Source organism: Oncorhynchus gorbuscha, linkage group LG07, assembly GCF_021184085.1.
Source record: "Oncorhynchus gorbuscha isolate QuinsamMale2020 ecotype Even-year linkage group LG07, OgorEven_v1.0, whole genome shotgun sequence".
In the NCBI taxonomy this organism is placed as follows: domain Eukaryota; kingdom Metazoa; phylum Chordata; class Actinopteri; order Salmoniformes; family Salmonidae; genus Oncorhynchus; species Oncorhynchus gorbuscha.
In genome coordinates this window covers 18,138,247-18,150,684 of record NC_060179.1, presented here as the reverse complement: position 1 = coordinate 18,150,684, position 12,438 = coordinate 18,138,247, and the positions used below count along the sequence as shown (strand labels likewise).

Below are 12,438 nucleotides of genomic sequence, written 5' to 3'. Positions count from 1 at the left end.
GACTATTTAGCCGATACAGAAAAATGGTACATAAAAAACATATCTATAAATATAGAGTACATATGTTTTTTATTGTCACAAACACTGGATAGGTGCAGTGAAATGTGTTGTTTTACAGTTTCAGCCATAGTAGTACAGCACCCCTGGGGCAAATTATGGTTAAGTGCTTTGCTCAAGGGCACATCGACAGATTTTTCACTTTGTCGGCTTGGGAAATCGAACCTGCAAACTTTCGATTACTGGCCCAACGCTCTAACCGCTATTGCCTTATTATTGGCTATATGAGTAGAATTCAATTAGACTCAAAACAATGTTTTCATGTGATGTTTCCTTTATTCCAGCTAAAGTACAAGGAAGGACTGAAAAAGGACACCTCCCCCAGTTTTTATTCTACGCTGCCCGAAACAATTGAGACAAATTTTGCGAAACGACAATCAGCAATGCGAAGTGAGGTAAAGAATACATATGTGTGTATATGCTGTTAGAATGCACAGTATGCAGTATGGGCTCCCGAGTTGCACAGCGGTCTATGGTACTGCATGTCAGTGCTAGATGCGTCACTACAGACACCCTGGTTCGAATCCAAGCTGTATCACAACCGGGCGTGATTAGGAGTCCCATAGGGTGGCGCACAATTGGCTCAGCGTCGTCTAGGTTTGGCCGGTGTATGCCGTCATAGTAAATAAGAATTTGTTATTAACTGACTTGCCTGGTTAAGTAAAAAATTAATTAAATTAAATACATGTACAATGTGCATTCTCACAGAATGACTACGAGTAAAATAGTTATTTGATTGTTTATTTAAATTTGCTCTGAGTACGATCTCAGAGAAGTCATAAATATTTTGATTTCAGGTTATCAAATATTTTAGTTTGTTGGTCAGTGATTAGAAATCTTTCTTGTCGCTTCATATCCAATTTATCCAAACAACTACATGTATAAGTGAACCTTTGGGGAGGCTTTTGTGTGGGAAGCAAACACATAAGTTATTCTTACTGGTGTTTGGCAATGATTTTGTGGGCTGGTCTCAACTATCTCTGGTTCATAAGCTGTCTCTCCATTTCTACTATACCAGATCAAGTATAAAGAAGATACTGAGGAGAACTCTATCAACCTCTACTCTCTGCTCCCCGAGACAGCAGAGACACAGTTTGCAAAGCAGATGTCTGAAATGCAGAGCGAGGTAAATATCTGTTTAAAATCACCAAACATCAACATGGGCTGAATACAGTTCAAACTCGAGTTATTTTCCCGTGAAAATCTCCGGTTGATATCAATTCATTGATTTGTAAAAATATGATTCTCAAAATGTGATTTTTTATTTTGTAAATAACTGAAGCCAGAGAATGAGAAATTCCCTTTCAGAGAGAAACACAGAAAAACCTTTATCCGTCTGACAAAAAAAAAGCCTTTTAGTCAGAGATTACCTGTATGTTTTTATTATGTCTACAAAAGTAGCAGTGTCTTTTCAGTGGTGTAAAGTACTTAAGTACAAGTATGACAATTGGATACTTTTTCCACCACTGTCTTTTGTTGCTGTTGTTTTCCAGACAAAATACAAAGAAGCAGGGAAGAAAGAGGCCTCCACTTCTCTCTACTCCACCTTACCAGAGACTTTGGAGACCCAGCACGCCAAAGAGGCTTCCCAGTTACAGAGTGAGGTAAGAACATGGGCTGCCCATCTGATGTCTGTACATGACGTTTTTTGTCATGACTAATTCAGAGGAAACCCTTCCTGTTACTGACAAACATCCATTAAATCAGTTTCAATCATCAGTGTGCCTGTCCATCTAATGGAATAAAGCCTGAAAAAATGTAGCAAATGTAGCAAATGTAGCAAATGTAGCAAATCTCTACCTGTGTTATTTGAGTGCTCCATTGCCTTTACCATAAATAACTACACTATTGGAAGTTTCTATAGCCATAGTTTTTATTCCTGTCTTTGTTGTTGAGCAGCAACTCTCCTACTTTACTTTGTTTGCTGAAGCACGGAGGCCTACCTCAACTCACATCCTTACTTTGTTTTCCAGCTCAAATACAAAGGTGAGAAAGTCTTCTCTGGTTCGGCTTACTCTCAACTACCTGAGACGATGGAGACAGAGAGAGCTCGGGAGCTCACTGAAATGCAGAGCGAGGTGAGCATGAATGCTCCTGGCATTAACATAATGTTGTTATAGTCATTCTGTTTGCAACTTCCATTGGCACTCCACATTTCTTCAGACATAAGCCAAGTTCAGAAACAATTCCCCTGGGCACTTGATGTAGTTCTAAAATAAATAGATAAGTATAAGCAATAAGGTAGCAGCTCTACCTTTCTGTCTTTCTAGGTGTATTTTATACCATATTTCTTATACCTATCCAATACTTTCATATCTACACAAGTGCCTAGCTTGAGATCATTAAATGAGTGTTAATACAGACTCATCTCTCTGTGTTTCTCAGATCAAGTACAAAGAGAGTGGAAAGAAGGACAACTCAACCTCCCTCTACTCTCTACTCCCAGAGACCACAGAGATACAGTTTGCCAGAGAAATGACAGAGATGCAGAGCAAGGTGGCTGGACATGTAGTTCATAACTTCTGTTTTGGGCGCTTTTCTGTATAATGATGGAGAATCACCCAAAAAAGTAGAAAGTTTATACACTATATAATCAAAAGTATGTGGACACTCCTTCAAGTTAGTGGATTTGGCTATTTCAGCCATAGCCGTTCCTGACGGGTGTATAAAAGCGAGCACATAGCCATGCAATTTCCATAGACAAACATTGACAGTGGAATGGCCTTACTGAAGAGCTCAGTGACATTCAACGTGGCACTGTCATAGGATGCCACTTTTCCAACAATTCAGTTTGTCTCATTTCTGCCCTGCTAGAGCTGCCCCGGTCAACTGTAAGTGCTGGTATTGTGAAGTGGAAACGTCTAGGAGCAACAACGGCTGGTAGGCCACATGAGCTCACAGAACTGGACCGTCGAATGCTGAAGTGCGTAGCGTGTAATAATCGTCTGTACGCGGTTGCGACACTTACTACTAAGTTCCAAACTGCCTCTGGAAGCAACGTCAGCACAATAACTGTTTGTCGGGAGCTTCATGAAATGGGTTTCCATGGCCGAGCAGCCACACACAAGCCTAAGATTACCATGCGCAATGCCAAGCGTCGGCTGGAGTGATGTAAAGGTCCCTGCCATTGGACTCTGGAGCAGTAGAAACACATTCTCTAGAGTGATGAATCATGCTTCATCATCTGGCAGCCCGACAGACAAATCTGGGTTTGGCGGATGTCAGGAGGAGGCTACCTGCCCCAATGCATAGTGCCAACTGTAAAGTTTGGTGGAGGAGGAATAATGGTCTGGGGCTATTTTTCATGGTTCATGCTAGGCCTCTTAGTTCCAGTGAATATTAACGCTACAGCATACAATTACATTCTAGACTATTCTGTGCTTCCAACTTTGTGGCAAACGTTTGGGGAAGGCCCTTTCCTGTTTCAGCATGACAATGCCCCTTTGTACAAAGCGAGGTCCATACAGAAATGATTCGTCGAGATCGGTGTGCCCCATCGAACACCTTTGGGATGAATTGGAACGCCGACTACGAGCCAGGCCTAATCGCCCAACATCAGTGCCTGAACTCAATAAGTGGCTGAATGGAAGCAAGTCCCTGCAGCAATGTTCCAACATCTAGTGGAAAGCCTTCCCAGAAGAGTGGAGGCTGTTATAGCAGCAAAGGGGGGACCAACTCCATATTAATGCCAATGATCTTGGAATGAGATGTTCGATTAGCAGGTGTCCAACTACTTTTGGTCATGTATTATATATCATAATACGCTACTTTTCCTTTTTTCCAGAATAAATACAAAGAAGAAGGAAGAAGGCGTATCTCCACGAGTGTGTACTCTCAGCTTCCAGAAACCACCGAGACACAGTTTGCGAAAGCTGTATCTGAACTTCAGAGTGAGGTTAGCAACTATTATCCCTTACAGTTAAGGGACAATTTTCGTACATCTTTGTTCCATTTGGAATGATGGCAATGCCCATCAAAATGGTATAGATCCTTGAGCAAAGTAATTGGAAATGAACACTGAATAAAATGCTGAATCTTTTTTTCCTCAATTTAGATGAAGTACAAAGAAGCAGGGAGGAAGGGAGTTTCTAGTTCTCTCTACTCCACCTTACCGGAAACAATGGAGACCCAGCATGCCAAAGAGGCTTCCCAGCTACAGAGTGAGGTAGAGTATAGACAGTAATGGGGAGTACTGAACTACATGTAGTTCAACTAGTCATTTAAATGCATTTTGCAGTACCTTGGTGATAGTTGAACTAAATTAAAATGTGTTTATTTGTCAGGGGCCATGTACAATATGCCATTGCACCAGATTTAGATAGATAGCAAGTTTCCATCTGTAGTCCCTGGGCAGAAAACAATCAACATCATTACATCATTACAATGCTACAATACAAAACACTATTCAAATATCTCTATATATAAAACATTGAAAAATACAATAGACAATATAATGCTAATATTACATCAGAGTTTAAATGTGCCTTTGTTCTACAGTATCTGACATCTTAAGAGTCTGAATTTTTTAATGTTCACATGACTGGTTTGCCTTTAGCCACTTTTTCAGATTTGCCTTGAAGCTAACAAAGGTACTGCACTCTCTCACACTGGTTGGCAGGGTGTTCCATAATCTGGTTGGCAGTGTTTTCAGTTGTTAACTAGATGGTAACATTACAAATAAAGTTGTGGGGCTTGCTTGAACTTTTTACAAGTATTTTTGTGATAATGGAAAAAGTTGTGGTTGTGGTCAGTAGTTGTGTGGTTTTGGTCAGTAGTTGTGTGGTCAATATTTGTGTGGTTGTGGTCAGTAGTTTTGTGGTTGTGGTCATTAGATGTGGTCAGCAGTTATGTGGTTGTAGTCAAATGTTGTGTGGTTGTGGTCAGTAATTTTGGTCAGTAGTTGTGTTGTTGTGGTCAGTAATTATGTTGTTTTGGTCATTAGTTGTGGTCAGTAATTGTGTTGTGGTTATTAGTTGTGGTCAGTAATTGTGTTGTTGTGCTGAGTAGTTTTGGTCATTAGTTGTGGTCAGTAATTGTGTTGTTGTGGTCATTAGTTGTGGTCAGTAGTTGTATGGTTGTGGTCAGTAGTTGTGGCCAGGAGTTGTGTTCAATAGTTGTGGTCTGTAATTGTGTGGTTCAGTAGTTGTGTGGTCAGTAGTTGTGTGGTTGTGGTCAGTAGTTGTGTAGTTGTGATCAGTAGTTTTGGTCAGTACTTTAGTTCAGTAGCTGTCGTCAGTAGTTATGTGGTTCAGTAGTTGCATGGTTGTGGTCAGCAGTTGTAGTCAGTAGTTGTGGTTCTGTGGTTGTGGTCAGTAGTTGTGTGGTTTTGGTCAATAGTTTTGGTCAGTACTTTAGTTCAGTAGCTGTCGTCAGTAGTTATGTGGTTCAGTAGTTGCATGGTTGTGGTCAGCAGTTGTAGTCAGTAGTTGTGGTTCTGTGGTTGTGGTCAGTAGTTGTGTGATTGTGGACAGTAGTTGTGGTCAGTAATGGTCAGGAGTTGTGTTCAGTAGTTATGACCTGTAGCTGTGTTGTTCTGGTCAATATATGTGGTCAGTAGTTGTGTGGTTGTGGTCGATGTCTAAACTACAGTTGTTGCGTATGAACTGAAAGTGCAATGAGAAGTGATTGGGTGAAATATGAAGGGACTGAACGGTGGCAGTGGTTGTGTGGCTGGCCTGTTCCCTCCATGGCTTAAGCCAGTGTGAAAAACACGCTAGCATACAGTACAATTGTGCTTTAATACTTAATATATACTGTATATTTATTGCACACAGCTCCAATCTAGTTGTGTTGGTCATTACTGAGACGTGTTTAAGAAAGAGTGTTTTGAACACTGATGCTAGTTTTTCTGGTTATAACTTTTTTCGGCAAGACAGATCTTTCGAAGGTGGTGGAGTGGCAATCTCTACCAAGGATCACCTTCAGGGCTCGGTTGTCTCCAAGTCTGTCACCAAACAATTTGATTTGCTGGTTTTAAGCATTCAACTTTCAAATAGCTCTTTATTGACGGTTGCTGAGTGCTATCATCCACCGTCAGCACCGGTCTGTACCCTAAATGCCCTAAGCTCTCTCCTGGCCCCTTATACTAAGTCTGAATGTGTCCTGCTAGGTGACCTAAACTGGGACATGCTTAAACCACCTGACCAAGTCCTAAACAATGGGACTCCCTAAATCTTTCTTAGATTATTACCAATCCCACAAGGTATGACTTCAAAACACCCAGAAAAGGCTGCTCTCCTCAATGTTATCCTCACAAATAATCCTGATAGGTGTCAGTCTGGTGTTTTCTGTAATGACCTTAGTGATCACTGTTTTACAGCCTGTGTTCATAATGCCTGCAGGGCGAAACGACCTGTCCTGATTTGTCATAGACACTTGCTAAAAACCTTTAATGAGTAAGCCTTCCTTCATGACCTAGCCTCTGTAAATTGGCATTGAATCAGCTTGATCCCCCCTGACAAAGTCGCTTTGAAATTATTTTTTCATATTTTCAGTGGTATTGTTAACCAACACGCCCCCATAAAGAAAATGAGAATTAAAAACAGGTTCAGCCCCTGGTTCGAACGTGATCTGGCAGAGTTACTCCACTTCAAGAATTCCATTTGGTGAAACGCTCGGCACACGCATATTCAGGCTGACTGGATATCGTTCAGGCAAATGAGAAATAAGTGCACTCAGGCTATCCAGAAAGCCAAAGTTAGTTACTTTAAGGAGCAGATCTCTCTCTGTGCATCTAACCCCAAAAAGTTCTGGAAAACAGTTAAAGACCTGGAGAATAAACCCTCCTCCTCACAGCTTGACAAGTCCCTTAATGTTGATGATGTGGTTGTTACTGACAAGAAGCACATGGCTGAGCTCTTTAATCACCACTTCATTAAGTCAGGATTCCTATTTGACTCAGCAATGCCTCCTTACCCGTCCAACATTTTCTCATCTCCCACCCCTTCTAATGCGACTAGCCCCAATGCTCCTCCCTCTTTTTCCCCTGCCCTGCTACAAAGTTTCTCCCAGCAGGTAGTCACTGAGTCTGAGGTGCTAAAGGAGCTTCTTAAACTTGACCCCCAAAAAAGGGTTTAGACCCTTTCTTCTTTAGGGTTGCTGTCCCTATCATCGCCAAGCCTATTTCTGACCTGTTTAACCTCTCTCTCCTTTCTGGGGAGGTTCCCATTGCTTGGAAGGCAGCCACCGTGCATCCTTTATTTAAAGGGGGATATCAAGCTGATCCTAACTGTTATAGGCCAATTTCTATTTTGCCCTGTTTATCAAAAGTGTTGGAAAAACTTGTCAGTCATCAACTGACTAGCCTTCTTTATGTCTATAGTATTCTCTCTGGTATGCAATCTGGTTTCTGCTCAGGTTATGGATGTGTCACTGCAACCTTAAAGGTCCTAAATGATGTCACCATTGCTTTTGATTCTAAGCAATGTTGTGCTGCTATTTTTATTGACTTGGCCAAGGCTTTTGATACGGTAGACCATTCCAGTCTTTTGGGCTGGTTAGGGAGTATTGGTGTCTCTGAGCGGTCTTTGGTCTGGTTTGCTAGCTACCTCTCTCAAAGAGTGTAGTGTATACAGTCAGAACATCTGCTGTCTCAGCCAGTGCCTGTCACCAAGGGACTACCCCAAGGCTCGATCCTAGGCCCCACGCTCTTCTCAATTTACATCAACAACATAGCTCAGGCACTAGGAAGCTCTCTCATTCATTTATATGCAGATGATGCAGTCTTATACTCAGCTGGCCCCTCCCGGATTTTGTGTTAAACGCTCTCAAAAAAAGCTTTCTTAGTGTCCAACAAGCTTTCTCTGGCCTTAACATTGTTCTTAACACCTCCAAAACAAAGGTAATTTGGTTTGGGAAGAAAAATGCCCCTCTCCCCACATATGTGATAACTACCTCTGAGGGTTTAGAGCTTGAGTTAGTCACCTCATACAAGTACTTGGGAGTATGGCTAGATGGTACACTGTCCTTCTCTCAGCACAGTAATGGGGGTAAATATATGGAGTGTGCGACTCTCTTTATTTTTATAGTTTATTCTCCACACCAAATCATTTTTCTGTGTGTGCACCAACTCATGTTTTTTATTCTAATAGGCTAAATTACACATTCTGTTAAATTATGATCTCAAAGGGATCTGTCTTGCAATATGTCGTTTATGACATTTCAGATTTTCGTATAATACTTTTGTCATTTGGATGTAGTGAACTACTTTTTTAAAGTAACTTTAGTTAAGTAAACTATATTTTCCTTAAGAGTAGCTTTAGTGTAGCATGGTAAATTATATTTTCAGAGTAGCTTTCAAAACACTGGTATAAAGCTATACTGTACTCACACATACTTGCAATCTCACACATTTATCTATTATTCAGTATTATTGACTATTTAGACTGTACAGAAAAATGGTACAATAAAAATGTCCTGTATATATATATATATATATATATATATATATATATATATATATATATATATATATATATATAGTACCGGTCAAAATTGTGGACACACCTACTCCTTCCAGGGTTTTTCTTTATTTTTACTATTTTCTACCCTTGGTATTCTCTCAACCAGCTTCATGAGGAATGCTTTTCCAACAGTCTTGAAGGAGTTCCCACATATGCTGAGCACTTGTTGGCTGCTTTCCCTTCACTCTGCGGTCCAACTTATCCCAAACCATCTTGATTGGGTTGAGGTCAGGTGATTGTGGAGGCCAGGTCATCTAATGCAGCACTTCATCACTCAAATAGCCCTTATACAGCCTGGGCGTGTGTTTTGGGTCATTGTCCTGTTGAAAAACAAATGATACTCCCAGCGAGGGCAAACCAGAAGGGATGGCGTATCACTGCAGAATGCTCTGGTAGATATGCAGGTTAAAGTGTGCTTTATAATTGGCTATTAGTTGGCAATTAAATGTGTCTGAAAAAAATGTTTTTGTGTGATGTTTTCTTTATTCCAGCTAAAGTACAAGGAAGGGCTGAAAAAGGACACCTCCCCCAGTTTTTATTCTACACTGCCTGAAACAATTGAGACAAATTTTGCGAAACGACAATCAGCAATGCAGAGCCAGGTATATATGTGTGTATATGTGTATATCCTGTTAGAATACACAGCATGTATGTACAATGTGCATTCTTGCATAATAACTACAAGAACATTACAATTGCAGAGAAATCATGAATAATTTGATCACATATTCTGGTTTGTGGGTCAGTGATTAGAATTGTTTAATGTTGCTTCATAACCAATTTTTCTAAAACAACTATAAATGAACCTTTGGGGAGGCTTTTGTGTGTGAAGCAAACACATAAGTTATTCTCACTGGTGTTTGGCAATGATTTTGTGGGCTGGTCTCAACTATCTCTGGTTCATAAGCTGTCATCTTCATTTCTACTATACCAGATCAAGTATAAAGAAGATACTGAGGAGAACTCTATCAACCTCTACTCTCTGCTCCCCGAGACAGCAGAGACACAGTTTGCAAAGCAGATGTCTGAAATGCAGAGCGAGGTAAATATCTGTTTAAAATCACCAAACATCAACATGGGCTGAATACAGTACTAACTTCAGTAATTTACTGTAAATCCCCCATTAACATCAATCGATTGATTCGTACAAAATGTGATTCTCAAAATTGGATGTTGCCATTTGTCGATAACTGAAGCCAGAGAATGAGGAATTCCCTTTCCAAGAGAAACACAGAAACCTTTATCCTTTTACTTTATCGATATTCATGTACAACAAAATGTATTTTAGTAAGAGAATACCTGTATATTTTCATTATGTCTACAAAAATAGCAGTGGTGTAAAGTAAAAATACTTGAAAGTACTACTAGGTAGGTTTTTTGGGTATTTGTACTTTATTATTTATGTTTTTGACAACTTTTACTTCACTACATTCCTAAAGTAAATGATGTACTTTTTACATTTACATTACATTTACATTTAAGTCATTTAGCAGACGCTCTTATCCAGAGCGACTTACAAATTGGTGCATTCACCTTATGACATCCAGTGGGACAGTCACTTAACAATAGTGCATCTAAAACTTAGGGGGGGTGGGGTGAGAGGGATTACTTAACCTATCCTAGGTATTCCTTAAAGAGGTGGGGTTTCAGGTGTCTCCGGAAGGTGGTGATTGACTCCGCTGTCCTGGCGTCGTGAGGGAGTTTGTTCCACCATTGGGGGGCCAGGGCAGCGAACAGTTTTGACTGGGCTGAGCGGGAGCTGTACTTCCTCAGTGGTAGGGAGGCGAGCAGGCCAGAGGTGGATGAACGCAGTGCCCTTGTTTGGGTGTAGGGCCTGATCAGAGCCTGGAGGTACTGAGGTGCCGTTCCCCTCACAGCTCCGTAGGCAAGCACCATGGTCTTGTAGCGGATGCGAGCTTCAACTGGAAGCCAGTGGAGAGAACGGAGGAGCGGGGTGACGTGAGAGAACTTGGGAAGGTTGAACACCAGACGGGCTGCGGCGTTCTGGATGAGTTGAAGGGGTTTAATGGCACAGGCAGGGAGCCCAGCCAACAGCGAGTTGCAGTAATCCAGACGGGAGATGACAAGTGCCTGGATTAGGACCTGCGCCGCTTCCTGTGTGAGGCAGGGTCGTACTCTGCGGATGTTGTAGAGCATGAACCTACAGGAACGGGCCACCGCCTTGATGTTAGTTGAGAACGACAGGGTGTTGTCCAGGATCACGCCAAGGTTCTTGGCGCTCTGGGAGGAGGACACAATGGAGTTGTCAACCGTGATGGCGAGATCATGGAACGGGCAGTCCTTCCCCGGGAGGAAGAGCAGCTCCGTCTTGCCGAGGTTCAGCTTGAGGTGGTGATCCGTCATCCACACTGATATGTCTGCCAGACATGCAGAGATGCGATTCGCCACCTGGTCATCAGAAGGGGAAAGGAGAAGATTAATTGTGTGTCGTCTGCATAGCAATGATAAGAGAGACCATGTGAGGTTATGACAGAGCCAAGTGACTTGGTGTATAGCGAGAATAGGAGAGGGCCAAGAACAGAGCCCTGGGGGACACCAGTGGTGAGAGCGCGTGGTGAGGAGACAGATTCTCGCCACGCCACCTGGTAGGAGCGACCTGTCAGGTAGGACGCAATCCAAGCGTGGGCCGCGCCGGAGATGCCCAACTCGGAGAGGGTGGAGAGGAGGATCTGATGGTTCACAGTATCGAAGGCAGCCGATAGATCTAGAAGGATGAGAGCAGAGGAGAGAGAGTTAGCTTTAGCAGTGCGGAGCGCCTCCGTGATACAGAGGAGAGCAGTCTCAGTTGAATGACTAGTCTTGAAACCTGACTGATTTGGATCAAGAAGGTCATTCAGAGAGAGATAGCGGGAGAGCTGGCCAAGGACGGCACGTTCAAGAGTTTTGGAGAGAAAAGAAAGAAGGGATACTGGTCTGTAATTGTTGACATCGGAGGGATCGAGTGTAGGTTTTTTCAGAAGGGGTGCAACTCTCGCTCTCTTGAAGACGGAAGGGACGTAGCCAACGGTCAGGGATGAGTTGATGAGCGAGGTGAGGTAAGGGAGAAGGTCTCCGGAAATGGTCTGGAGAAGAGAGGAGGGGATAGGGTCAAGCGGGCAGGTTGTTGGGCGGCCGGCCGTCACAAGACGCGAGATTTCATCTGGAGAGAGAGGGAGAAAGAGGTCAGAGCACAGGGTAGGGCAGTGTGAGCAGAACCAGCGGTGTCGTTTGACTTAGCAAACGAGGATCGGATGTCGTCGACCTTCTTTTCAAAATGGTTGACGAAGTCATCTGCAGAGAGGGAGGAGGGGGGAGGGGGCGGAGGATTCAGGAGGGAGGAGAAGGTGGCAAAGAGCTTCCTAGGGTTAGAGGCAGATGCTTGGAATTTAGCGTGGTAGAAAGTGGCTTTAGCAGCAGAGACAGAGGAGGAAAATGTAGAGAGGAGGGAGTGAAAGGATGCCAGGTCCGCAGGGAGGCGAGTTTTCCTCCATTTCCGCTCGGCTGCCCGGAGCCCTGTTCTGTGAGCTCGCAATGAGTCATCGAGCCACGGAGCGGGAGGGGAGGACCGAGCCGGCCTGGAGGATAGGGGACATAGAGAGTCAAGGGATGCAGAGAGGGAGGAGAGGAGGGTTGAGGAGGCAGAATCAGGAGATAGGTGGGAGAAGGTTTGAGCGGAGGGAAGAGATGATAGGATGGAAGAGGAGAGAGTAGCGGGGAGAGAGAGCGAAGGTTGGGACGGCGCGATACCATCCGAGTAGGGGCAGTGTGGGAGGTGTTGGATGAGAGCGAGAGGGAAAAGGATACAAGGCAGTGGTCGGAGACTTGGAGGGGAGTTGCAATGAGGTTAGTGGAAGAACAGCATCTAGTAAAGATGAGGTCGAGCGTATTGCCTGCCTTGTGAGTAGGGGGAAGGTGAGAG

The 12,438-nt window shown here is 43.1% G+C and overlaps 1 protein-coding gene across 8 annotated transcripts in view; it reads left to right on the top strand.

Annotated features, from left to right (window-relative positions):
- LOC124039585 (LIM zinc-binding domain-containing Nebulette-like) overlaps window positions 1-12,438 on the top strand; it is a 139,122-nt gene that overhangs the window by 82,719 nt on the left and 43,965 nt on the right. For 3 of the 8 annotated variants that reach the window (XM_046355715.1, XM_046355713.1, XM_046355712.1), the window contains exons 18-26: window positions 342-452; window positions 1,076-1,183; window positions 1,551-1,661; window positions 2,031-2,135; window positions 2,443-2,553; window positions 3,842-3,952; window positions 4,112-4,222; window positions 9,011-9,121; window positions 9,454-9,561. The exons of 2 other annotated variants lie outside the window; for them this stretch is intronic. In XM_046355715.1, the coding sequence (XP_046211671.1) occupies window positions 342-452; window positions 1,076-1,183; window positions 1,551-1,661; window positions 2,031-2,135; window positions 2,443-2,553; window positions 3,842-3,952; window positions 4,112-4,222; window positions 9,011-9,121; window positions 9,454-9,561 (987 nt within the window). The remainder of the gene's footprint in view (window positions 1-341; window positions 453-1,075; window positions 1,184-1,550; window positions 1,662-2,030; window positions 2,136-2,442; window positions 2,554-3,841; window positions 3,953-4,111; window positions 4,223-9,010; window positions 9,122-9,453; window positions 9,562-12,438) is intronic. 3 more of the 8 variants (XM_046355717.1, XM_046355716.1, XM_046355714.1) reach the window with 3 other exon arrangements.